The 27,259-nt window shown below is 45.5% G+C and overlaps 1 protein-coding gene and 1 long non-coding RNA gene across 16 annotated transcripts in view; one reads left to right on the top strand and one right to left on the bottom strand.

The window, feature by feature from the left end:
• AZIN2 (antizyme inhibitor 2) overlaps positions 1-10,793 on the bottom strand; it is a 42,634-nt gene extending 31,841 nt beyond the window's left edge. For 3 of the 15 annotated variants that reach the window (XM_081585734.1, XM_081585741.1, XM_081585742.1), the window contains exons 1-4: positions 10,653-10,793; positions 10,440-10,560; positions 9,664-9,838; positions 7,792-7,965 (exon numbers count right to left, since the gene is read on the bottom strand). In XM_081585734.1, the coding sequence (XP_081441860.1) occupies positions 7,792-7,965; positions 9,664-9,768 (279 nt within the window). In that variant the 5' untranslated portion in view covers positions 9,769-9,838; positions 10,440-10,560; positions 10,653-10,793. Of the gene's footprint in view, positions 1-4,801; positions 5,008-7,573; positions 7,966-9,663; positions 9,839-10,439; positions 10,561-10,648 lie in introns of all 15 variants that reach the window. The other 12 variants (XM_081585735.1, XM_081585743.1, XM_081585746.1 and 9 more) reach the window with 8 other exon arrangements.
• Positions 10,794-10,961: 168 nt separating this feature from the next.
• LOC145543625 (uncharacterized) lies at positions 10,962-11,485 on the top strand. The gene is made up of 2 exons (XR_014080919.1): positions 10,962-11,174; positions 11,267-11,485. It is a non-coding gene; the product is annotated as an uncharacterized LOC145543625 (long non-coding RNA).
• Positions 11,486-27,259: the final 15,774 nt, after the last annotated feature.

Below are 27,259 nucleotides of genomic sequence, written 5' to 3' on the forward strand. Positions count from 1 at the left end.
AGTTATGCCTACGTTTTTAAAAAGACTATATTTCAATGGATGCAACTAGAAATTATTATACTAAGTGAAGTAAGTCAGAAAAAGAAAGACAAATACTATAAGATGTCACTTATACGTGGAATCTAAAATATGAAACAAATGAACCTATCTAAGAAACAGAAATAGAATCAGGGACATAGAGAGTAAACTGGTGGTTGCCAAGGGGATGGGGTGTGGGAGAGGGTTGAATTGGGAGTCTGGGATTAGCAGATGCAAACTGGTATATAGAAAATGGATAAACAACAAAGTCCTACTGTTCAGCACAGGGAACTACATTCAATATCCTGTGATAAATCATAATGGAAAAGAATATATATATATGTATAACTGAGTTACTTTATTGTATAGCAGTAATTAATACAATATTACAATTTAAATATACTTCAATTATAAATGAATTTTAAAAACTAAAAAAAAAAAGAATGTGTTTCAAATAGGGAGTTACTATTCAATGGGTATAGTGTCAGTTGTGCAAGGCGAATTAAGTTCTAGAGATCTGCTGTACAACACAGTGCCTATAGTTAACAATTTCTTGTTGTTCAGTCACTCAGTTGTGTCTGACTCTTTGCAATCCCATGGACTACAGCACTCCAGGCTTCCCTGTCCTTCACCATCTGAGTTACTTATATACGTAAAAATTTGTGAGGATAGATCTCACGTTAAATGTTCTCTCCACACATACACACACTCCAAAAAACAATACAAAATAAACAAAAACTTTTTTCATGGTGAGAAAAAAAATAGGAGGATCAAGGAATGTCCCCTACAAGGTCTAAATGCATCAACACAGATCTCTAAAACCTGCTGAGTTTTAAAACCACTGAGGCACAGTGCCTACCAGATGAACATCTTATATTTTGTTACAAAATCACAATATACTTTATATATTTTCTATGGATCATATTTGTAAGTATTTTTAGAATATAGCCACCAAACTCAAACTCAGAATGTTGATTATCTCTGGAGATATAAAGCTGATGTTCTACTTTTCTTCTGCAGATGAATCAATGTATTATTTGAATAATTCAAAATGAGTGTTTAGTATAAAGCACTCACTGGATCCTGCAGATCGCTGGGGACGTTGGTAAGAGGAGATCCCTTGGAATGATGAGTGGAGGTCAGGAAGCAGTGGCTTAAGGAGTGGGTGCTAAGGGAAAGAGACAAGTGAGTGCAGATAAGTGAGTATAGATAACTCAGTTTGGTTTTCAGGAGAGAGTAAGGGATTGGACTGGGGGAAAATGTGGTGTCCAGAGAAGGCTTTTTAAGATGGGAGGATGCTGAGGGAGACAACAAGAGAGGGCAAGGGATGGGGCAGGAGATATAACACAAGATCCTTGGGAAGGTGGGTGGGTGGACCAAGGCCCACATAAGGAATGGCTGGTGCCCTTGACCCTGGAGCCTGTCTGAGGCATATCTGTACACAAAGCCCCAGCTCACGCCTGTCCCTTGGCCATGCATGGGCATGCCTGCTTAGTCGCATCCAATTCTTTGCGACCCCATGGACTGTAGCCCGCCAGGCTCCTCTGTCTGTGGGATTTCCCAGACAAGAATACTGGAGTATGTCGCCATTTCCTTCTCCAAATGGTCTTCCCAACCCAGAGACTGAACTTACGTCTCCTATGTCTCCTGCGTTTGCAGGTGGATTCTTTACCACTGAGCCACCTGTGAAACACCAAAGCATGATGCTGTACAGGGTGGCCATCAGCTCTAGCCTACCAGAAGAGGGCAGCCTCGGCCTTCTAAGAAAAGCTGTACCACCTCGGAGTAAAAGCACCCAAGGGCTAGGTGATCCCACCTACCCAGGAGGGGTCCCATCTCTGCCATCCCCTCCCCAAGAACCTTCGTGAAGACAGCAGCCATAAAGTCAGAGAGTCCCTCGCCATACTCAAGTGGCCCTTCCCTGTGCATCCCTCAAACCTCTGGGCCTCCTTTCCTTATGTGCTAACTGCTTCCTCATGGGACTGTTGTCAGAATCACTGTGATAATAATTACTTTACAGAGTTGTTTTGAGAATCAAATGAGATCATGTACAGAAAGCACTTGGCAAACAGCCTGGCACAACAGATGCCCTCAGCAAACAGTAGATGCTTTTAACATTCCCCACTGACTTCTAAGCCCTAACACCTCACACCTCTGCTCTTTGAAGGCCAGTCCTAAAGCTTGAGGGCCAGCACAGGTCCCACCTCTGGGTTTCCAGAAGCAAAGGAGTCTAATCAGTGAGGTTTGGTCTTGTTCTTCACCCTAGACCAAGGGGGCTGGAAAAGGGTCCCCTTCCACCTCGGTAAGAGCAGAGACTCCAAGAGCTGCAAAGGGCAAGTCCTGGCTCTGCCATCAGTAAGTTGGGTGCAGCTGGTCCCCAATTTCCTCAACTGCAAAATGGCAATCTCCCCCTCAGATACCTCACCGGGTCTTATGTAGGGCATGCATGAAACTAGGTGTGCAAAACAAGAGCTGATGCAAAGGGCCTTCAGGGGTGACAAAAGAAACATTCATCTACCACTAAGGACACTAACAAGTATCTCTGATAAAGGTGAACCTGTTCATTCCAATCCCCCACCATTGGTGCGTACCTTTCTCCCACTTGGAATCCCTCCAGCCCTGCATGCTGCCCAGGCAAACTCTCCTTCTGTCTCTTCCAGGATGCCTTTCTAGAATCCTTATAACACCCAGCCATACTGCTGATCAGGATTTAAAAGGGGTTCCCTCCTCTTACACTGTTGGTGGGAATGCAAACTAGTACAGCCACTATGGAGAACAGTGTGGAGATTCCTTACAAAACTGGGAATAGAACTGCCATATGACCCAGCAATCCCACTGCTGGGCATACACACCGAGGAAACCAGAATTGAAAGAGACACGTGTACCCCAATGTTCATCGCAGCACTGTTTATAATAGCCAGGACATGGAAGCAACCTAGATGTCCATCAACAGACGAATGGATAAGAAAGCCGTGGTACATATACACAATGGAATGTTACTCAGTCATTAAAAAGAATACATTTGAATCAGTTCTAATGAGGTGGATGAAACTGGAGCCTATTATACAGAGTGAAGTAAGCCAGAAAGGAAAACACCAATACAGTATCAGTTCAGTCAGTTCAGTTGCTCAGTCGTGTCCGACTCTTTGTGACCCCATGAATCCCAGCACGCCAGGCCTCCCTGTCCATCACCAACTCCCGGAGTTTACCCAAACTCATGTCCATTGAGTTGGTGATGCCATCCAACCATCTCATCCTCTGTCATCCCCTTCTCCTCCTGCCCTCAATCCTTCCCAGCATCAGGGTCTTTTCCAATGAGTCAACTCTTCGCATGAGGTAGCCAAAGTATTGGAGTTTCAGCTTCAACATCAGTCCTTCCAATGGACACCCAGGACTGATCTCCTTTAGGATGGACTGGTTGGATCTCCTTGCAGTCCAAGGGACTCTCAAGAGTCTTCTCCAACACCACAGTTCAAAATACTACCGCATATATATGGAATTTAGAAAGATGGTAACGATAACCCTATATGCAAGACAGCAAAAGAGACATAGATGTATAGAAGAGTCTTTTGGACTCTGTGGAAAAAGGCAGGGTGGGATGATCTGAGAGAATAGCATTGAAACATGTATATTATCATATGTGAAACAGATCGCCAGTCCAGGTTCGATGCATGAGACAGGGTGCTCAGGACTGGTGCACTGGGATGACCCAGAGGGATGGGATGGGGAGGGAGGTGGGAGGTGGGTTCAGGATGGGGGACACATGTAAACCCATGGCTGATTCATGTGAATGTATGGCAAAAACCACTACAATACTGTAAAGTAATTAGCCTCCAATTAAAATAAATAAATAAAAAGTGTTCCCTCTCAAAACAATCATTACTAACCATTAAAAAAAAATAACAGTAATAACAAAATCACAAATCAATGCCCACCAGGCTTTCTCCCACCTCAGGGCCTTTGCACTTGCTGGTCCTTTTGCCTGGAATGCTCTTCCCCTAGTTATCCACCTGGATTGATACTTTGCTTTCTTCAGAACGGTGTTCAGATCTCAGTGAAGCCTTCCTCGGCCAAACTTTCTAAAAGTACAACCCTCTCTCCCAACAACCATGTCTCTTCTCTACTTCCCTTTCTCGCCTTAATTTTCTCTACAGCATTTACCATCTAAAGTACCATAGATTTTCATTGTTTGCCTGTTCTTTAGAAAGCAAGTTCCATGAAGGAAGAGTCTTTTTTTTGTTTTGGTCACTTGCTAAGTCCCACTGAGAAAAGTACTTGACCCCATAGTAGGTGCTCAATAAATGCTTGCTGAATGCATAACTATGTCAAACCTGTCTATGTCTTGGAGGAAACTATGTCTCGGAGGAAACTTTATAGCTAAAAGACTTTATCAAGCGAGAACAGAATGAAGATAGATAAACTGTGCATTCAACTCAACGACAACAGAGTCTGTTTTACTCAGTACTGTATTGCCAGCTGAGGAAGGCTTTCTTATCTCTCCTTGCTATTCTTTGGCACTCTGCATTCAAATGGGTATATCTTTCCTTTTCTCCTTTGCTTTTCACTTCTCTTCTTTTCTCAGCTATTTGTAAGGCCTCCTCAGACAGCCATTTTGCTTTTTTTGCATTTCTTTTGCTTGGGGATGGTCTTGATCCCTGTTTCCTGTACAATGTCACGAACCTCCGCCCATAGTTCATCAGGTACTCTGTCTATCAGATCTAGTCCCTTAAATCTATTTGTCACTTCCACTGTATACTCATAAGGGATTCGATTTAGGTCATACCTGAATGGTCTAGTGGTTTTCCCCACTTTCTTCAATTTAAGTCTGAATTTGGCAATAAGGAGTTCATGATCTGAGCCACAGTCCACTCCTGGTCTTGTTTTTGCTGACTGTATAGAGCTTCTCCATCTTTGGCTGCAAAGAATATAATCAATCTGATTTCGGGGTTGCCCATCTGGTGATGTTCATGTGTAGAGTCTTCTCTTGTGCTGTTGGAAAAGGGTGTTTGCTATGACCAGTGCATTCTCTTGGCAAAACTCTATTAGTCTTTGCCCTGCTTCATTCTGTACTCCAAGGCCAAATTTGCCTGTTACTCCAGGTGTTTCTAGACTTCCTACTTTTGCATTCCAGGCCCCTATAATGAAAAACATATCTTTTTTGGGTGTTAGTTCTAGAAGGACTTGTAGGTCTTCACAGAACTGTTCAACTTCTTCAGTGTTACTGGTCAGGGCATAGACTTGGATTACCGTGATATTGAATGGTTTGCCTTGGAAACGAACAGAGATCATTCTGTCGTCTTTGAGATTGCATCCAAGTACTGCATTTGGACTCTTTTTTTGACTATGACGGCTACTCCATTTCTTCTAAGGGATTTCTGCCCACAGTAGTAGATACAATGGTCATCTGAGTTAAATTCACCCATTCCAGTCCATCTTAGTTCGCTGATTCCTAGAATGTCAAGTTCACTCTTGCTATCTCCTGTTTGACCACTTCCAATTTGCCTTGATTCATGGACCTAACATTCCAGATTCCTATGCAATATTGCTCTTTACAGCATCGGACCTTGCTTCTATGCTCAATAAAGGACAGAAATGGTATGGACCTAACAGAAGCAGAGATATAAAGAAGAGGTGGCAAGAATACACAGAAGAACTGTACAAAAAAGATCTTCACAACCCAGATAATCATGATGGTGTGATCACTCACCTACAGCCAGACATCCTGGAATGTGAAGTCAAGTGGGCCTTAGGAAGCATCACTACGAACAAAGCCAGTGGAGGTGATGGAATTCCAGTTGAGCTATTTCAAATCCTAAAAGATGATGCTGTGAAAGTGCTGCTGCACTCAATATGTCAGCAAATTTGGAAAACTCAGCAGTGGCCACAGGACTGGAAAAGGTCAGTTTTCATTCCAATCCCAAAGAAAGGCAATGCCAAAGAATGCTCAAACTACCACACAATTGTACTCATCTCACACGCTAGTAAAGTAATGCTCAAAATTCTCCAAGCTAGGCTTCAAAAATACGTGAACCATGAACTTCCAGATGTTCAAGCTGGTTTTAGAAAAGGCAGAGGAACCAGAGGTCAAATTGCCAACATCCGCTGGATCATCGAAAAAGCAAGAGTTCCAGAAAAACATCTGTTTCTGCTTTATTGACTATGCCAAAGCCTTTGACTGTGTGGATCACAATAAACTGTGGAAAATTCTGAAAGAGATGGGAATACCAGACCACCTGACCTGCCTCTTGAGAAACCTGTATGCAGGTCAGGAAGCAACAGTTAGAACTAGACATGGAACAACAGACTGGTTCCAAATCAGGAAAGGAGTACGTCAAGGCTGTATATTGTCACCCTGCTTATTTAACTTATATGCAGAGTATATCATGAGAAACACTGGGCTGGAAGAAGCACAAGCTGGAATCAAGATTGCCGGGAGAAATATCAATAACCTCAGATATGCAGATAACACCACCCTTATGGCAGAAAGCAGAGAAGAACTAAAGAGCCTCTTGATGAAAGTGAGAGAGGAGAGTGAAAAAGTTGGCTTAAAGCTCAACATTCAGAAAACTAAGATCATGGCATCCGGTCCCATCAATTCACAGCAAATAGATGAGGAAACAGTGGAAACAGTGGCTGACTTTTATTTTTGGGGGCTCCAAAATCACTGCAGATGGTGACTGTGGCCATGAAATTAAAAGACGCTTACTCCTTGGAGAAAAGTTATGACCAACCAAGACAGCATATTAAAAAGAAGAAGACATTACTTTGTCAACAAAGATTCATCTAGTCAAGGCTATGGTTTTTCCAGTAGTCATGTATGGACATGAGAGTTGGACTATAAAGAAAGCTGAGTGCCGAAGAATTGATGCTTTTGAACTGTGGTGTTGGAAAAGACTCTTGAGAGTCCCTTGGACTGCAAGGAGATCCAACCAGTCCATCCTAAAGGAGATCAGTCCTGGGTGTTCATTGGAAGGACTGATGTTGAAGCTGAAACTCCAATATTTGGCCACCTGATGTGAAGAGCTAACTCACTTGAAAAGACCGTGATGCTGGGAAAGATTGAGGGCAAGAGGAGAAGGGGACGACAGAGGATGAGATGGTTGGATGGCATCACCGACTCAATGGACATGAGTTTGGGTAAACTCCGGGAGTTGGTGATGGACAGGGAGGCCTGGCGTACTGCGGTTCCTGGGGACGCAAACAGTCGGAGACGACTGAGCGATTGAACTGAACTGTATTGCCAGCCCTACCTAGCAGAGTGTCTAGCACATTGCAGGAGTGAAATGAATAGATAGTAAATAAACAAATCTAAAGAGAGCAGGAGGGAATTAAGACAACAGCATTAATCAAATAAGAAAGGCAGCAGAACTGGCAACAATAACAAAACTTTAAGAGGATTAGTTAAAAAAAAAATAGTCACACCTTAATATTATAAAAGAAAAAATAAAACCAATGATAAAAAGGTGTTTTTGTTTTGTTATGTCTTAATTAGAAGAATATCACATATAGCTCTATGCCAAAAAGTTTGAAAATCTCCATTAAAAAGGTGACCCACCTGCCCAGGGACACATGTGGTTGCAATGCGGAACTTCAAGGCTGGCAAATTCCTCCCTTGTCCCTTAAACTCTTCCCAAGTGGGTGGCCCCTCCCAGAGGACAGGGGCCAGTCACAGGTCACTCCTGCTTCCCCTGGTCCACCTTATTGCAGCAGCTGCAATCCGGCCAGGTGTGCACATTCAGTAAGTCAGTGTGCTGGTAGGGGATGGGGGCTCACCTTGTTGGCACAGCTGAAGCCCAGCCCCAGCTCGGCCAGGACCTTCAGCACACCCGGGCTGCTGTTGCACTTGACAGCGTAAAAGGATCGGACTCGAGGCAGGCACTTCAGAAAGCAGAAGTGCTTCCTTACCACGGCACCCAGGTCGGCCACAAAGAAGGCAGAGACCTCTTCCTGTACAACAAGAGGGGTGAAGATGAGAGCCCACTCAGCTCCCTGCTAGTGCATGCCATCCATGTTCCCCGCAAGTACCCTGCTCTAGAATTCTCTGGGGCTTCCCAAGCCTACAGGATGTTCGAGGTTCTGTGATCCAGCTCCAGTCCTTCCCCTCACTGGCAGCTCAAATTCCAGCTGTCTTCCATCATTTTCCCCCTCCCAGCCTTGATTGTCACCACGCCTCCAGGTAAAATACCCTTCCCCCATAGGGGTCTGGCAAATTCTTAATCTACCTTCAAGTTTCAGCTGAAATGCCACCTGCCCCCAAACCAATAAGGCAACTCTGCCTTTAATGCTCACACTGCATTTTGCACATGTTGCCAAAGTATCAGAACTGGGTATATATACATCTGTCTCCTCCAGATCAATTTCTTGAAGACCAAACTAGGGCCTTCAGCCACTGGTTCTCATGTTGAGGAGCTCAGTGAAGCCTTGAGGTAGTCCCACTGTCACTGCAGCCCAAGCCTGTGGACAACTGTCTTCTGAGGGCTGGACGTGTATGAGGCCATGGGTGACACCACATTATTTAAACCTTTCCTGCGCCTCAGTTTCCCTTTTATTGCAACACCTTTTTACTGATGCCCATTAGGCATCTGATCAAGCATATTTATGCAAGTATGCTAAATAAGGTACAAAGATGAACAGACAGGGCTCTAGCCATGAAGGGGCTTGGGTCTGGACAAGAACTAACCCAGCAAGCAATTACAAGCCCATTCAGGAAATGCTAAGCAGGAGTTTCTACAAAATGCAGAGGGAGAAGTACAAAACCTGCCTGGGGCAATCAGGAAGAGGTAACACAGATGAGTGATAAGTAGAGAATAGAAACAGGTAAGAGGCAGAGAGGCTATGAGAAGGGTGTTCCAGGCAGAGGGAACAACCTGGGCAACGGAGTGATAATAGAGCATATGGAATCACTGGGGAATATGAGCAGAGTAGTTCAGTTCAGATGGAGCACGATACATACCCTGGGAAAAGCCAGAAATGGGGCTATGAAGGCAGAGGGGCTCTGACTTGGATCCTGTAGGCAGTGGGTAACTACCAAAGAATTCAGATTTTGAGCAGGGCTGTGATAAAGTTGGAGAGAGTGGGATGAGGCAGGGAAAAGTTTAGGGGGGTTATCGAGAGATGAGGCCTAAACTACAAAGTGAGGTTCCAGAAGAGCACGTGTGTGCGTGCTAAGTCCCTTCAATTTTGTCTGACTCTGCGACCCCATGGACTGTAGCCTGCCAGACTCCTCTGTCCATGAGGATTCTCCAGGGAAGAATACTGGAGTGGGTTGCCATGCCTTCTTCCAAGGGATCTTCCTGACCCAGGGGTTTAACCCTCACCTCTTTTGTCTCCTGCACGCTGAAGGGTAATTTAAGGAGGCTGAATTTACAGAACTTGGTGGTACCCAGGTGTGGGAGAGGAAGTGAGGATTCCCAGGTTTCTGACTTAGAGGGCTGGGTAGATGATGGTAGTGTTGTTCATGAAAGTGGAGGACACAGGAGGGGCAGGATTGGGGCAAGGACCAGGAATTTGCAGATAAAATGAGCCCCTCTCTTGCAAACAGCAAGGACTGAATACCAAATGAGTGAAAGAACCAGATGAGGGCCTTAGCGTGCAGCTGAGCCTGCTGTGAGAGTAGAGGTCCCGCCCCCACCCCCAGATCCTCACCGTGGTGGCCTGTGAGGCCCCCAGAGTGAGCTCCTCCAGCAGGTCTCGGGTGCTGAAACCCTCCTCCACCATCACAAAGTCCGTTTCTCTCAGGTAGCCAGCCATGCCGAGGAGGACCCGATGGGCTGGATGGAGTTGCCGCTGCCTCTGGGCGCCTTAGTAAGTATGCAACACACTGCAGGAGGAGAATGAGGGGCGGCTGGGGACTGGCCTCGGCTGCGCCCCTTACCTCCCCAAGCCAGGGCACCCAGTCCTGTCACACCCTGCCCCCAGCACAAGCCTGGGGAGCTTGGGCTCACTGGGAAAAGGGAGGACGATCAGGACTTCTGGCCTGGGACAAGCTATTATATGTCTAGATGTCATTGCCTCTCCGAGCCTCAGTTTCCCCATCTGTAAAATGGGTGAATTGCTTTGGCTATCCTTTCCAGTTCTGAAATTAGGGTTTTGGTTAAAAGGGAAAGAATAAGAGGGAAAGGGCAGGACAACAGAGGGGAGAAGTTTCCAGGTGCCCCCCCCATCGTGACCACGCCCACTTAAAGTGGCTGCAGGTGGCCCCACCAAGGAGTCTCAGCTCTCTGACCCTGGATATGCCCGACCCCTTCTCAGGGCCTACTTTCACCATTTGTAAAGTCGGGGGCGGGCGGGTCCTGACATGCTAGGATTCTAATCGTGCATAGGAGCTCCACATGGTGGGTGGGGGCCGCGGGCTGAGGTTCTGTCCTGGAGAGCCCTCCTGAGTGCAGAGCCGAGGTCCCACCCCCACAAAACCCCCTTACCAAGCCCCGTGCTCCTTCGCGGGGGCCAGAGCCGGGTGCGCTGCTAGGGGGGGTCGCCGGTGACCTCGAAACTTGTGCAACACCCCGAGGAGGAGTGGCAGTTGCGGAGCCGAGGCCCCTGCTGAGAGGAGGCAAGAGTAGCCAGGGAGCAGGTCAGCATCGGAGCCGAGAGCGCCCGCTCCCGAGGCTCCCCGAGGGTCTCCCCGCACTCGCCTTAAAACGCATTTACACGGCTTCGGCCCATAAGTCTCCCCAGCGAGTGAATCGGATCCTGGGCGCCTCCGCTCGCTCGCTCCCCCGGGCTGGGGCCCCGCGGCCTGCGCCCCGCCCGCCCAGCAGCCACCGACCCCCCACGCCCCGCCTACCACCCTCCACCCACTTATATAAGCCCCGCCCAGACCCCGCCCCTGGCACACAAGCCCCGCCTCCATCCGGCGGCCCCCTCCGTAGCCCTGGCAACTGGGTGCCGCCATCCCATTGGTCGATTCCGACATAAAGCCTTCAACTCTGCTAGCCAGCCCCGCAAACCTGAGCCTCAGTCCCACAGAGACCCCTCCGCGACTCGCCTACGCTGGTAAATCGGCACTGCAGGACCGCCAGCTCAGAATCCTGAGCGTCTACGCGATGGGACCCTTAGCTCCTGGATCTTGGGTCTTAGAGAATGGGCAGAAAGCCAGGAGATTTACTATTCGCTCTGAGAAGCTTTTTCTGACGGTGCCTCTCCTCTCTGATCTGGTGAACTGCCCACTCGTCCCTGGAAGCCCAGGTCAAATGTCATCTTCTTGTATTACTTTTTTCATCAAATCCTTTTCATTTGTCTCTTCCAGCATCCTTCAACTCAAAACCCAGATGAAATGTCTTCAACGATGCTTCTTGTCATTTTCCCAGCTCAGGGCAATCTCTCCCTTCATCCCATCTTCTGAAACGGGCAAACTCCTTCCTACTCACTTCTCAAGTAAAATGTGTCCCCCTCTCCAAGAAGCGCTCTCTGACTTTCTCAAAAGAGTTTTTTTCTTTTATATCTAATAAACTTCTGCTCCTGCACATCCATCAAACTCCTGTATGTCACCTCCCCCGCTGAGCCTACCAAGAGTTTCCTGGCTTGGAGAAGCGATGGAACTCACAGCACTTACATCTGAGTGGACTCCTTGCTTTTTCCACTTTTGTTATCCATAGCATGAGATTCCTGTTGTTGTTTTACACTGCTTGTTTGGTTACACTTCCCGGTTGGTTTGAGAGCTCCCAAGGGCAGGAACTGAATGCCTGCCTCCTCAGAGTGCCCAGCACCGGGCATAAACAAGAGTGTTGAGGAAGATTCAATATCTGTGCTACTCAAAATCAAACTGAAACGTTCATCTGAAACTGTAATTGTACTAGAACAGCCAAGATATCCTTGAAAAAAGAAGAGGATGTCTTCTACAAGGTAGCAAATTATTTTATAAAGCTATGGTCTTTAAAACAGCATGGTGCTGGTGCAGGAAAAGGCAGTGGTAGAACAGAATAGAGTTTAGAACAGTCTTGTGCATGTTGGAGAATTTGGTACACAGTGAAGGCAGCATGTCAAATCGATGTGGCCAAAGAGCTTTTGGTCTAACATATATGTTCACATCCCGTTTTCAGGCTATAGGCTTCTTGAAAGTCAGAGGCATTTCTTTTTTTATATACATGAACTTTTTGTGTGTGTTGGCATATATTCAATTAACAAACAATGTTGTGATAATTTCAGGTGAACAGTATAGGGACTCAGCCTTCTCTATAAATGTATCCATTCTCCCCCAAACTCCCTTCCCATCCAGGCTGCCACATAACATTGAGCAAGGGTTCCATGTGCTACACAGTAGGTCCTTGTTGATTATCCATTTTAAATATAGCAGTTTGTACATGTCCATCCCAAACTCTCTAACTACCCCTTCCCCGTTGTTTTCACCCTGGCAACCATAAGTTTGTTCTCTAAGTCTATGAGTCTCTTTCTGTTTTATAACTTAAGTTCATTTATATCATTTCTTTGTAGATTCCACATATAAGGAATGTCATTTGACATTTCTCCTTCTCTGATTTACTTCACTCAGTATAACAATCTCTCAGTCCATACATGTTGCTGCAAATGGTATTATTTCATTCTTTTTAATGGTTGAGTAATACTCCGTTGTATATATCTTCTTTATCTGTTCCTCCATCAATGGACTTTTAGGTTGCTTCCATGTCTGAAAGCCAGAGGCACTTCTTGTTCTGCATCAGTGTCTCCCTATGGCACCCTGCACAACCTAGTCAAAGCATCCTTAGCACACAGATGGTATAGAACCTTGAAGTCTGGAAGAACCATTTTCTGTTCCCCACCTAGCCTGGCTGCATAACTGATGGATGTCCTTGGTTGGACCATCCTGCTGAGACTAGGGTCACGTCTGCCTGGTTTGATTTCCCCCTGTGAACTGAGAGTGTTCAGACTGAATGATTTCTGTGGGTCTTTCTGCCTGGAACACTCATGCTTTCTATACTAGGAACAGCCTTTCAGAAAGCAGTCACTTTTACCAGAGGGGTCATTTGGCAGATCCATTCTTTGAGAGATCTGTAGCCATTTGCACCGTAGTATGAATTAGTGACTGAAGTCCTCCTAAGAATAAGCAACTACTAACTCAGAAGGAGTAGACCAGGATGGCCACGCAGAAACCTCAAAGGGAGCCCTCAAGAAAACATGACAGTGAGGAGGGAGGGGCACCCAAATGAACTGGCTCTACTTTTTTAAAAATCATTGTTGAGCCAGCTTTATGATGCCATGGTCTAAGTTTGCCTCACTAGCTCTTATCATCACCTGGTATATAGTAGGCACATAATAGACACATTCAATGTGCTAACTGAATGAACCAATAAAGGTAAACAAATCATAATCCAATCTGTCCATTTGAAATCTGTTAAGGATTGGTAGTCAGAGCAGAAAAACCGTCTCCTGAACTGGATACAAATAAACTGTGGATTTATCTTTTACCCTACTGGGTATATGATGTCACTGAATCCCCATGACAACCCTATGTCATAGGGCTATAATTGTCCCCATTTTACAGATAAAGAATCTGAGATTCAGAGAAGCCAGTAACTTACTCAGGGTCACACAGAAAGTCAGTATGGAGCCTCAGCTCAAACCCATCTGACCTGACCCTTAACCTTCATGCTTAACTGCCAACCAGTGGCTGAGCATTCAGGCCCGAGCTCAAAAAATGTCAGCCAGTCATCCTGCTGGCATCCAGGCTGAAATCTGGTGGCTCTTCTCCTGATAGTCTCTTGCGCCACTGTTATCAATGCATAATATGCAGAGCCCTCAAAAACATATTGCTGAAGCAGGACAAAGAGCCTTTGATCATTGTATAAGTCAGTTTCAACCTGCTCTTCTTAAATCAATCATAATTGTATTCACAAACTCAATAATAAAAATGCCTTATGTGTGCATAGAACTGAAGAGTTTGTAAAATACTTCCCTGTTCATCATTTTATTTGGGCTTCCCAGTACTTTACGGGATTGGATATCAGATAAATTTAGGTTTGGCTGAGGAAAACAGAAATGTCAAATGCAATAGAACCATAAACAGGCTTACTCTACTATGCATGTAATATAATACTAGAGGTAGGCAGTACAAATCTGGTATGGAAGCTCCACAAGGTCATCAGGAATGAAAGTGCCTCCTTTCCTTCAGTTCTGCCTGGCTTCTAACCTCATGGTTCAAAATGGCTGCAAGAGCTCCAGCCACATTTGTAGGACTCCTGTTTAACCAGTATACATGGGTGTAACCAAATTATTCATGGCCAGTGTCCTTTCTGGTTGATCAGTGTCCATCTTTATACTGATTGTTAAATATTTTAAACACCAACCCTGCACATTCCAGGCAGGAGAAAGCAGCCACCCCCAAATTCTACACCTTCTAATTTTGCAAGAGTTGCCATAACAAAGTACCAAACTCTGGGTAGCTTAAAACAACAGGTATTTATTGTCTCACAGTTCTGGAGGCTAGAATTCCAAAATAAAACTGTTGGCAGCACCATGCTCTCTCTGATAATTCTAAGGAAGAATCCTACCTTGCCCTTTCTATTAATAGCTTCTGGTGTCCACTGTTAATCATTAGTATTCCTTGGCTTGTAGATGCATCGCTCATGTCACATGGCTATCTTCTTCTCCCTGTGTCTTCATATCATCTTCCCTGTGTACATGTTGGTCTCTGTGACCAAATTACCCCTTTTAATAAGGACTCCAGTCATATTAGATTAGGGCCCACCCAAATGACCTCATTAAAACTAGATTACCTGTGTAAAGACCTTATTTAAAAATAGAGTCATATTCTGTGATCCTGAGGATGAGAACTTTAACTTATCTTTTGTGGGGACACAATTCAAACCATATCAGCACTCCGATATTTCTTTTAATATTGTTGGCCAAATATAGATACAGGGTGCCACCTAGCTGCAAGGGAGGCGTGAAGGCATAGTCTTTAGTTGGGTACATTGTTGCTTCCTCCCACTCCCATTAAAGTCAAGATAGTAGAGAAGAAAGGGAGACTGGATATTCGGTGGAGACTGGCAATCTCTGCCACAAGTAGAAAAGGTTATTTCCTCCTTTTACAGATACACCAGTTCAGAATAACTATGGGATTTACAGGGAAAACTGACAGGGAAGTAAGTAAACATATATTGAGCACTAATTGTGTGACAGACAGACCCTGCTGAATACATGGTCACATTTAATCTTTAGACAACCCTGCAAGATAGGCGTTATTAGTCCCATGTTACAGACAAGAAAATTATGATTAAATCCGTTGTCTTGTGAGTACAGAGCTGAGACTTAATTCTGGCCCGACTGATATTATGTCTGTGAGATGGACCCCAGGAATGGGGCATGAATGTTGAAATCAAAGGACTCTGAGACCAAGTCAAGGGCAAACAGCAGGAGACCTCAGAGAAGCTGGAACTCAGAGTCAGACACAAGATGAATTGGCAGAAAAGGCACCAACCCCAAGTTAGCACTGCAAACTCCTCAAAGGCATTAGTGAGATGGAGACCCTTAAGAAACCAGAAGCCAAAAGCTGAGAGAAGCCATAGGCATTGTGAGGTCAAAGATGTCTTCACATTAAGATGAAAAGTAACAGTACTTCCCTGGTGGTCCAGTGGTTAAGAATCCACCTTCCAAATGTAGGGGATATAGGTTTGAGGAACTAAGACCCTAAAGCCCATGAGGCAACTAAGCCCTTGCACTACAGCTAAGACCTCACACTGCCAAGTAAATAAATAATTATTTTAAAAAGACAGAAACTAACAGTAACCACCATTTATTGACTGTCTACTGTGCTCCAATAATAACAATAGTAGCTTCATTATAGGGAACTGGAATGCAAAAGTTGGAAGTCAGAGCTTCCTGGAGTAACAGGCAAATTTGGCCTTGGAGTACAAAATGAAGCAGGTCAAAGGCTAACAGAGTTTTGCCAAGAGAACGCACTAGTCATAGCAAATACCCTCTTCCAACAACACAAGAGAAGGCTCTACACACGGACATCACCAGATGATCAATACCAAAATCAGATTGATTATATTCTTTGCAGCCAGAGATGGAGAAGCTCTATACAGTCAGCAAAAACAAGACCAGGAGTGGACTGTGGCTCAGATCATGAACTCCTTATTGCCAAATTCAGATTTAAATTGAAGTAGGGAAGACCACTAGACCATTCAGGTATGACCTAAATCAAATCCCTTATGATTATATAGTGGAAGTGACAAATAGATTCAAGGGATTAGATCTGGTAGACAGAGCGCCTGAAGAACTATGAACAGAGGTTCATGACACTGTATAGAAGGCAGTGATCAAGACCATCCCCAAGAAAAAGAAATGCAAAAAGCAAAATGGTTGTCTGATGAGGCCTTACAAATAGCTGAGAAAAGAAGAGAAGCAAAAGGCAAAGGAGAAAAGGAAAGATATACTTATTTGGATGCAGAGTTCCAAAGAATAGCAAGGAGAGATAAGAAAGCCTTCCTCAGTGATCAATGCAAAGAAATAGAGGAAAACAATAGAATGGGAAAGACTAGAGATCTCTTCAAGAAAATTAGAGATACCAAGGGAATATTTCATGCAAAGATGGGCTCAATAAAGGACAGAGATGGTATGGACCTAACAGAAGCAGAAGATATTAAGAAGAGGTGGCAAGAATACACAGAAGAACTATACAAAAAAGATCCTCATGACCCAGATAACCACGATGGTGTGATCACTCACCTAGAGCCAGACATCCTGGAATGAGAAGTCAAGTGGGCCTTAGGAAGCATCGCTACAAACAAAGTTAGTGGAGGTGATGGAATTCCAGTTGAGCTATTTCAAATCCTGAAAGATGATGCTGTGAAAGTGCTGCACTCAATATGCCAGCAAATTTGGAAAACGCAGCAGTGGCCACAGGATTGGAAAAGGTCAGTTTTCATTCCAATCCCAAAGAAAGGCAATGCCAAAGAATGCTCAAACTACTGCATAATTGCATTCATCTCACACACTAGCAGAGTAATGCTTAAAATTCTCCAAGCCAGGCTTCAATAGTACATAAACCATGAACTTCCAGATGTTCAAGCTGTATTTAGAAAAGGCAGAGGAACCAGAGATCAAATTGCCAACATCCATTGGATCATTGAAAAAGCCAAAGAATTCCAAAAAAACATCTACTTCTGCTTTATTGATTACACCAAAGCCTTTGACTGTGTGGATCACAACAAACTGTGGAAAATTCTTCAAGAGATGGAAATACCAGATCACCTGACCTGCCTCCTGAGAAATCTTTATGCAGGTCAAGAAGCAACAGTTAGAACTGGACATGGAACAACAGACTGATTCCAAACCAGGAAAGGAGTACGTCAAGGCTGTATATTGTCACCCTGCTTATTTAACTTATATGCAGAGTCCATCATGCGAAATGTCAGGCTGGATGAAGCACAAGCTGGAATCAAGATTGCCGGGAGAAGTATCAATAACCTCAGATATGCAGACAACACTACTCTTATGGCAGAAAGTGAAGAAGAACTAAAGAGCCTCTTGATGAAAGTGAAAGAGGAGAGTGAAAAAGTTGGCTTAAAACTCAACATTTCAGAAAGCAAAGATCATGGCATCCAGTCCCATTACCTCATGGCAAATAGATGAGGAAACAGTGGAAACAGTGTCAGGCTTTATTTTTTTGGGCTCCAAAATCACTGCTGATGGTGATTGCAGCCATGAAATTAAAAGACGCTTACTCCTTGGAAGGAAGGTTATGACCAACCTAGATAGCATATTTAAAAGCAGAGACATTACTTTGCCAACAAAGGTCCATCTAGTCAAAGCTATGGTTTTTCCAGTAGTCATGTATGGATGTGAGAGTTGGACTATAAAGAAAGCTGAGCGCCAAAGGATTGTTGCTTTTGAACTATGGTGTTGGAGAAGACTCTTGAGAGTCCCTTGGACAACAAGGAGATCCAACCAGTCCATCCTAAAGGAAATCAGTCCTGAATATTCATTGGAAGGACTGATGCTGAAGCTGAAATTCCAGTACTTTGGCTACCTGATGAGAAGTGCCAACTCATTGGAAAAGAACCTGATGCTGGCAAAGATTGAAGGCGAGAGGAAAAGAGGATGACAGAGGATGAGATGGTTGCATGACATCACCGACGCGATGGACATGAGTTTGAGTAGGCTCCGGGAGTTGGTGATGGACAGGGAGGCCTGGCATGCTGCAGTCCATGGGGTTGCAAGAGTTGGACAGGACTGAGTGACTGAACTGAACTGAGCTAACATTCTACTAACATTTTACTACTAGTAATTACTATCCTGCAGCTTTGTTGTAAATTTGTGCTATGGGTATTGCAGGGCAGAAAACAAGCTTGAGAGACTAACAAACCTGCTCTAGGTCACACAGCTAATGAATGGCATCACTGTGCCACATACATTTCCTCCATCCTCACAACAAGCCAGCAAGGTGGAAATTATTACTCTCATTTCTCAGTGGAGGAACCTGAAGCCCAGAGAGGCCAGGTGATTTTCCCAAGATCACACAATTGGTAAGTGGGAGAACCTGACCCAAACTCAGGGCTATGTCCTGGTGAGGAACTTGAAATGGTGCAGCCCAGAGCTGTGTTGGAGCAGACTCTGAACCCCAAGTCTGGGAACCCGCAAATTCTAGTTAGTGAGTTGTCTTTGCCCCTGACACAGAGTCAGGCAGGACAGAGACCCAATGTGTGCTTCAGAGCCCAGCCTGAGACTGGGCACCAAGGAGGCAAAGCTTGAGTGTGTGGACTGAATGTGGGATTACAGTCACAGCTCTTCCCTAGACAGACAGGATGCTAAGATACTGAATTTGGTCCTTTGGATTTCTTTACGTTTATTTTCACTCTCTTTTAGGCTAAACACAAATGTGAAAAGTAATAATAATAGTGTGCAACAATTAAGGAATTCACACACTATCCCTCAAGCCAGCCCTGAGTCATTTCTGACAAATGTGATGAGAAAGCAACAACAACAACTGAAATGAAAATAAAAAATACTCAGATGAAAATTTTCCCTTTGGCCAGCTGCTGTCACCAGAGCCCCCTGGGAGAAGAAAGGAAAGGATGTTGATTCTTCTGCATTCTTCAACGGTTTGCAAATGAATGTGTAGTCTTGCTAAATGACAGATTTCTGGGGTCCTCCCTAGAGTTTCTGATTCAGTTAGCCTGAGGTGGGCCTGAGAATATGCGTTCTGACAATTTCCCAGGTGATGCAGATGCTGCCAGCCCAGGAGCCGGACTTTGAGAACCCCTGCCCTAAATGAACTTGAAGTACAGCAGGCAAAGGGGTCAAAACTATGTACCCTTGAAAAATCTCATCAGGCTCTTACCTCTATCCCTTCTCTGGTAGGGAAGTAGAATGGGCTAAAAACCTACCTGGGCTAGCCGAACAGCTGTACAGTTTCTAAGTAACAAGAGAATAAACTTCATGTATATATAAGCTTTGCTCTATTTCCTGGGGCCACACTCACTGGCTATGTGACCTTGGCAAAGTTATTTATTTTGTGTGAGCCTCACTTTTAAAGTTAAAGTGTTAGTCACTCAGTCATGCCTGCCAGGATCCTCTGTCCATGGAATTCTCCAGGCAAAAATACTGGAGTGAATTGCCATTCCTTTCTCCAGGGGATCTTCCCAACCCAAGGATTGAACCCGGGTCTCCTGCATTGCAGGCAGATTCTTTACCATCTGAGCCACCAGCCAAGGTCACACAGCCAGTGAGTGTGCACCCAGGAAATGGAGCAAAACTTATATACCCATGAGTTTTGTTCTCTTGTTACTTAGAAACTGTATAGCTGTTCGGCTAGCCCAGGTAGGTTTTTGCCCCACTCTACTTTATCCATCTGTAAAATGGGCGTAAGAGTAACTGCTTCCTAGATTTCATGTCAGAAGTTCATGAACTTACAAAAAACTCTTGCCTAGGGCTTCCCTGGTGGCTTAATGGATAAGAATCTTCCTGCCAATGCAGGGGACACAGGTTCAATCCCTGGTCCGGGAAGTTTCCACATGCCAAAGAGCAACTAAGCCCACAAGTCGCAACTACTGAGCCCAAGTGCTGCAACTACTGAAGCCTGTGAGCCTAGGTCCTGTGCTCCACTACAAGAGAAGCCACTGCAATGAGAATCCTGCACACCACAATGAAGAGTGGCCCCTGCTCGCCAAAACTCGAGAAAGTTCTCTTGTAGCAATGAAGACCCAGTGCAACCTAAATAAATAAAATTATTTTTAATAAAGCTCTTGTCTAGTGTCTGGCATGTACATTAATATACGCATTCTAAGTAGTAGCTGTTAGTATTATTACCCTGAGCCGAGGAGTCCTGGGGACTAGAGGAGAAAAGCTAGAACTGTCAGAGCAACACTGCTAGGACAGGATGGGAGAAGCAGCTCCACAGGAACTTTTGGGACCCGAGTCAAGGAACACCCAGCAGGGGTCAGAGGCTCAGGAAGAGAGTCAGCGCAGTGTGAGGGGATGGGTGGATGGGTGATAGAATTCCATTCCAACTCCACGGGATTGCACAGGGGCAGCGCTGATGTTCTGAGCACTGAGTCATGGAAGCCTGACCCAAGTTGGGCTTCTTCCTAAATTGCTGTAGTGTCATGTTTTCCCCTTGAAAACTGCTCCCTCGCCCCCAGAATAGCCAGGTAGCCATGTCTGTACCTCAGGGTTCCTGCTCCCCTGGCCTACGGCCAATAGAATCACAGAGCATCCATCTACCTCCAGTTAATTGACCAACCAGAGACACAGAGACTGTGGTCAAGTAATAGGTCAAAGCCAGGGTCAGTGAAATCATCTCCAGAGGGAGCCAGAGAGTAAGTATTTGCCTCTGTCTCTGAGGCTTCTCTTGTAGCTCAGTTGGTAAAGAATCTGTCTACAATGCAGGAAACCCAGGTTCGATTCCTGGGTTGGGAAGATGCCCTGGAGAAGGAAATGGCAACCCATTCCAGTATTCTTCCCTGGAGAATCCCATGGACTGTAACCTACCAGGCTCCTCTGTCTATGGGATCGCAAGAGTTGGACACGACTTAGCAACTAAACCACCACTGAGGCTTCCAGCCCTGCCTGATGTCTTTGAGAGGGCCTGCATTCTTTGGGTAAACCCCTTCATAGATGCCACGTGGCAGAGTCCTCTATAGCATAGACACCAGACCTCCTGCCTTTGAGAGGCATGGCATTACTTCCTCTGCATTTATTGGTTAAAATGGGCCACAGAGCTGTCCCAGATTCAACGTGGGATGAGACTACACAAGGTGTGACTATTGGGAGGCATGGTTCATGGGGACCATCTTTGAGGACTAGCAGCACAAAATCCATCCATCTCTATACAGCCACCTGCATGCGTGTGTGCTAAGTTGCTCCAGTCGTGTCCGACTCTTTGCAACCCCATGGACTATAGCCCACCAGGCTCCTTTGTCCATAGGATTTTCCAGGCAAGAATACTAGAGTGGGCTGCCATGCCCTTCTCCAGGGGATATTCCTTACACAGGGATCGAACCCGGGTCTCCTGCATTGGCAAGTGGGTTCTTTACCACTTGCACCACCTGGGAAGCTCCTATACAGCCACAACCTCCCTCTAAGCTGTCATCAGATCTAGCCTGGAGGTCTGCAGTAATCTTCTAAGAGATCCCCTGCATTACTCTTACCTCTGCCAATCTAGTCCCACCCTGCCACAGGAGTATTCTTATCAAAATACAAACAACGTCAAATGTAAATTGTCAATCTCCATTTTAAACCCTGCAATGATTTCCCATGGCTCTTGGGAGAAAGTCTCAGATCTTTAACAAAGCCTGTGAAGTCCTCCTTCAGGGACCCAGTTCCAGGTTCCTCACTCTCCCTGCCACCACCATCCAGGCCTTCCTGCATCTCCTGCTCCACCCTTCCCTATCCTGAGGCCTTCATATTCGCCAGTCCCTCTTCCTGGACCAGTTTCCCTGACTCTTCATCCAATCACCTGCTGCTCATCCTTCAGTTCTCTGCCTCAGTGCCCCTTCCTAAGAGAGGCTGACCCTAACACTTTGGAGCACTCAACACGTTTTTCTGTGAGTAAGAAAAATTCTGACTCAAAGTGGCCCAAGCAAAAAGAGAATTTGTTCCCTCATGTATCTAAGCCACCAAGGAATAAAAGTTGAGACCCAAACTTTGCTTGAAGTCTCAGCTGGGCCCTTGGGGAGGCTGGCTCTCTCCTCGGGCAGGCTGTCACCCTATCTGCCAGCCCTAGACCCCAGGACCGTGCCTCCTTGGGCCCGTGCATGTATCTGATTGGCTGGACCTTCACTTCCAGCCACCTCCCTCCCCCAAGCTGGGAGATGGGATGAATGTGGAAGGAGAGTGGGGCAGGGGTAGCTCCCCAAAGCAGTGTTATTACCTGAAGAAGGGGGATGTATGCTAGGCAGGTGATAAACACTGATGCATTCCCTTTACATATCGTCCTCAACTTAGGATGGGGTTACATTCCAATAAACCCATTGTAAGTTGAATATATCATGAGCTGAAAATGCATTCAATATATCCAACCTACCAAACATCGTAACTCAGCCCAGCCTACCTTAAACATGCTCAGACATTAGCCTGCAGTTGGGCAAAATCATCTAACGCAAAGACTATTTTATAATCAAGTACTTAATACGTCACGTAATTTATTGAATACTGTACTAAAAGTGAAAAACAGAATGGCTGTGTGGATGCAGAATGGTTGTAAGTGTGTGTGTGGTTTACCCTTGTGACTACATGGCTGCCCCGGAGCTGCGGTTGCCACTGCCCAGCATCACAAGAGTATTGTACTGCATATCACCAGCCTGGGGAAAGATCAAACTTCAAAATTCAAAGTATGGTTTCTACTGAATGCATATCACTTTCGAGCCATTGTGAAGTTGAAAAATTGTAAGTGGAGTCATCGTAAGTGAGAGACCATTTGTATTTTCTTTGCTGGCACCCTGAGTGTCTCCTTCACACGTCCAGGCAGTCTCTCATCTTAGGGTCTTTATACAAGCTGCTCCCTCTGCCTGTGATTTTTTTTTTAAGTAATATAAATCTATTAAAATATATTTACTTTGGAATTTCATAGAGAAAATTCCTAAAAATTGCATGCCCCCTTCACCCAGATTCCCCAAATATTAACATTTTAACACTGTTTTATCATTCTTTTTCTCTCTGTACAAGTGTATTTATCTATGTGAATACATACATATATATTGTATGTCTATGTCTATTTCTATATATATATAGTTATATATATGAACCTTATATTTTCTAAACTGCCTGAGAGTAAGTTGCAGACATAATTCCCCTTCACCCCAAATACATCAGGGTGTATCTCACCTGGAGAGTGTTGCCTCTGGCTACACAAATGTCTCACTCCGGTTGTGACACACCCTCACCTCCTTTAAGTCTTTGAAAATTCAAATGAAATCTTTTTAAGAGAGGCTCCCCGACCACCCTTTTAAAGATTTTCAACCTATCCCTCCACACACACTGTTGTCACTCTTGGCCCTCTTCCCCCTTCACATGTTTTCCTCTTTTACGGCACCTTTCACTTTCCAGAATCTTAGAATTTATATATTAAGTCTATGTACTTTAAGCTTCATAAAGGCAAGTCTCTTGTGTTCACTGAAATATCCTAAGCTCCTAAAACAGTACTTAGCACAAAGCAGATAGTCAATAAATATTTATTGAATGAATGAACGAGGCAAGTCAGAGTCACAGCAATGATGGCACAGTGCTTTCATCCGGTGGCACCATGGGGCTGGCTCTGTTCTTGGAGTTTTCTGTGATGTCCTCTAAGGTGCCCAGGCTCCCAATGGGACAATCTGTGATGCTGGTTTTTGTATCCCCTAGCCAAGGTGGAGATGACCCAAAACAAAACTATGAGATCTCCATTTTGCTATTACCATGGCTCCCCTTTTTCTCTCCTTCTTCCACCGCAAAGCTACCCTGTACCCCAGTATTATTCCCCCAGATGGCAACCATTCCCCTCTTGTGTGTCAGGGACAGGCCAGTTGTGTGCAAAGAGCACCAGGCAGGAATCCTTGGAAAAGTCACTTTCCTCTCTGGGTCCACATTCCCTCCTTCGTGACTCCATCTGTGAGGTTCTTGGTGACTTAGATATCCTCTGCAATCTCTTTACATCACTGCCCTTGGAAATCTAGGTTGAGATGGCACCTTTTTCTCTGATGGAAGCCTGTGTCTCTTCTTCTTACAGGGAATGGATGATAAAAGTATTTGCAGGTCAGGAGCTTCTGTTTTCTAGTCTCCCAGTTTGGGACCTAAACATAGCGGAATTTAAATCTAAAGCTGCCACACCAAAATAGCTCTATGACTCCGGCAATTTGCTTGAGTGTTCTGAACCTCAGTTCTCTCCACTGTGAAACAGGTTTAGTAATATCTCCTGCAGAAGGTTGTTGAGAAGAGTAAATTAAAAGATGCACACAGCTCTGCACATCACCTGACACATAGAAAGGGTTCTGAAAATAGTAGCTGTTGTTAGTTTCTGAGCCCCAAGTGGATCCCCGCAGGTGCACATGGGTGAGGTTGGGTGGGGCGCATTTCTGGAGTCCTCTCTGCTCTGCAGGTGTGGGCCTGGGCACTGTGTGCAGCCGGCTCCTGCGGGGGACATGGGTGGAGGCTGTGGCTATTCTGGAGACACCAGTTCCTGACGTCTAGACAGAGCTCAGGCCCCTCATTTCCCCACTGTAGAGATGGAGCCCAGAAGTCTGAGTCACAGAAAACACTTGAAGTCTCTGGGAAAGATCTCTGGGCCAGGAGCCCTTAGAAAATGTTCCCCCAACATGTTTAGTTTGTTGAAACACTGTATTTGTCATTTACACCTGCAAAACAAAATAACTCTCAAAACGTAATGGCTTCAAACAGCAACCATATATTCTTTCACACCGTTTCTGAGGCTCAGCAATCAGGAGGCAGCTTAGCTGGGTGGCCTGGCTCAGGCTCTTTCACGAGTCTGTGGTCAGCCAAGGTCAGCCAAGCTCTCTGCAGACAAATGAGAGCTTTAACCGAGGCTGAAGGATCCTCTTAGGACTGGAAGCTCAGCCACACAGCCAGGAAGCTTGGGTTCTTCGCCTTGTGCCTTTCTCCATAGGGATGCCTAACACTGGGCAGAATAAGCAAAGTAAAAGAGAGAAAATACAGGACAGAACCTTAGCATCTTTTATAACCTAATCTCAAAAGTGACATGCAATCATTTCTGCCACGCCATCATTTCTGCCACAGTCTAGTCACCACACAGACCAACCTGATACAATGTGCAGGCAGGGATTACATGAGGAGGCAGGGCTCCCTGGGAGCTATTTTGAAAGCTGCCCATCACAGGTATAATTTCCATATAATGAAATTCATAGATCTTAGCTATGCAGTTTGATCAGATTTTTAATATATATTTGACCCTCGATGTGATTTACTGATTTATTTTTGGCTGCACTGGGTCTTCACTGGGCTCACTCTAGTTGCAGGGAAGGAGGGCTACTCTTCATTGTGGTGTGTGGGCTTCTCTTGCGGTAGCTCTAGAGCTCAGGCTCAGTAGCTGCGGTGAATGGGCTTAGTTGCCCCACAGCATGTGCGATCTTCCCGGACCAGGGATCAAGCCCATGTCCCCTGTATTGGCAGGTAGATTCTTAACCACTGGACCACCAAGAAAGCCCAAGCCCAGTTTGATGAGTTTTAACAATTAAATATTCTCCTGAAGCTCACATTCCTGTCAAGATTTAGAATGTGTCCATCCCCTCACAATGCCCCACATCTTCAGAACGTTCCTCAGAACAGCCATCACCTCACACCTCGTCATGGTCGATTTTCCCTCCCCCAAGCAACTGCTGATCTTATTTCTATCTATACCTGATCCACAGTTGTGCCTGATCTAGAATTTCATAAACGTGGATTTGGACCGCCTGCACTCCTTTGTGTCTGGCTTCTTGCATTCTGAATGATGATTGTGAGATTCATCCCCGTGGTTGTGTATCAGTGGTTCGTTCCTTTTTATTGCTGAGTGAGGCACTCTCACCTCAGTGTGAGTCTTACCCTCCTTCAGTGTGCCCTGTGACGTGTGAGGACAAAGAATGTCGCCTGCCATTTCAGTAAACAAAGGATGTTGAGGCCATCATGCCATTGGCCGCTGCAGCCGCTGCCTCAACTGTGTACCCTGAGGGGATTCAGGATGGAGATAAACAGGATCCTGGCCCTAGATAGTTAAGATGCATATCAAAAGAATGATTTCAAGGAGCCCAGACTCTTGTATCTTCCCATGCACAAGAAAGTGCTAAATTGATTAGCTTTTTCTTTAATCAACACTAATCATTTGATATTCTGACTACCTGGGGCATTTTTTTGCAACCCTATATATTCTGTCTCCTCCCTTAGCTCTTCAGAACAGTCCCTCAGAGCTATCTGAGAGGCTTTAGTCCTCAGTATGTCCACTGAATAAATCATAATTCTCAACTTTTAGGTTGTGCTTTTTTTCAGTTGATACCTGACAACTGTCAGTTAATTCTGCATGTTTCTCCTCCTATTGAACCTCTCTCTCTTTCTCTCTCTCTTTTTTTTTTTTAGCAGCACCATGTGGCATGCAAGATCTTAGTTCCCTGACCAGGGAATGAACCCTCACCCCTTGCAGTGGAAGCAGAATCTTAACCACTGGACCACCAGGAAAGTCCCTGTATCTCATTTAGTTAAGGGTCCCCAATATGAGCTCAGGGCTTCCCCGGTGGCTCCATGGCAAAGAATCTGCCACCAAGGCAGGAGCCACAGGAGATAGGTGTTCAATCCCTGAGCCGGGAAGATCCCCTGGAGGAGGGCATGGCAGCCCACTCCAGTATTCTTGCCTGGAGAATCCCCATGGATAGATGACCTGGCCAGCTACAGTCCACAGGGTCACATAGAGTCAGACATGAATGACGTGACTTAGCACAGCACACAATATGAGCTCAGTGCCTGACCAGGCAATAAGTGCTGGGAACTTGGAAGTGGGGTATAATGGGAAGTAGGGGTCAACCGGGAACCAAGTGGTGGGGCAGGCAGGCTGGACACTGGTGGGAGACCTGTCCACTGCTGCCAGAAATCACTCCAAGACCCAGAATCCCCAGGCCTTGGGAGCTCAAAGAGATCTCCACCCAGAGGTTCTAGGACAGGGAGGGACTTCCAGGCCAACAAACAGAAGGGCCCAAGTCCAAGGCTGTCACCTCGGGCCACTGAAAATCTCGTTGGCTGAGGACAGACTCAATAGGATGGTAAATCCCAATTCTCCTTTCTCTTGTTTCCTCCCTTTTCACCCAAACAGTGCACCTGCCAA

Source organism: Giraffa tippelskirchi, chromosome 3 (assembly GCF_054371585.1).
Source record: "Giraffa tippelskirchi isolate mGirTip1 chromosome 3, T2T-mGirTip1v1.2.pri, whole genome shotgun sequence".
NCBI classification, from domain to species: domain Eukaryota; kingdom Metazoa; phylum Chordata; class Mammalia; order Artiodactyla; family Giraffidae; genus Giraffa; species Giraffa tippelskirchi.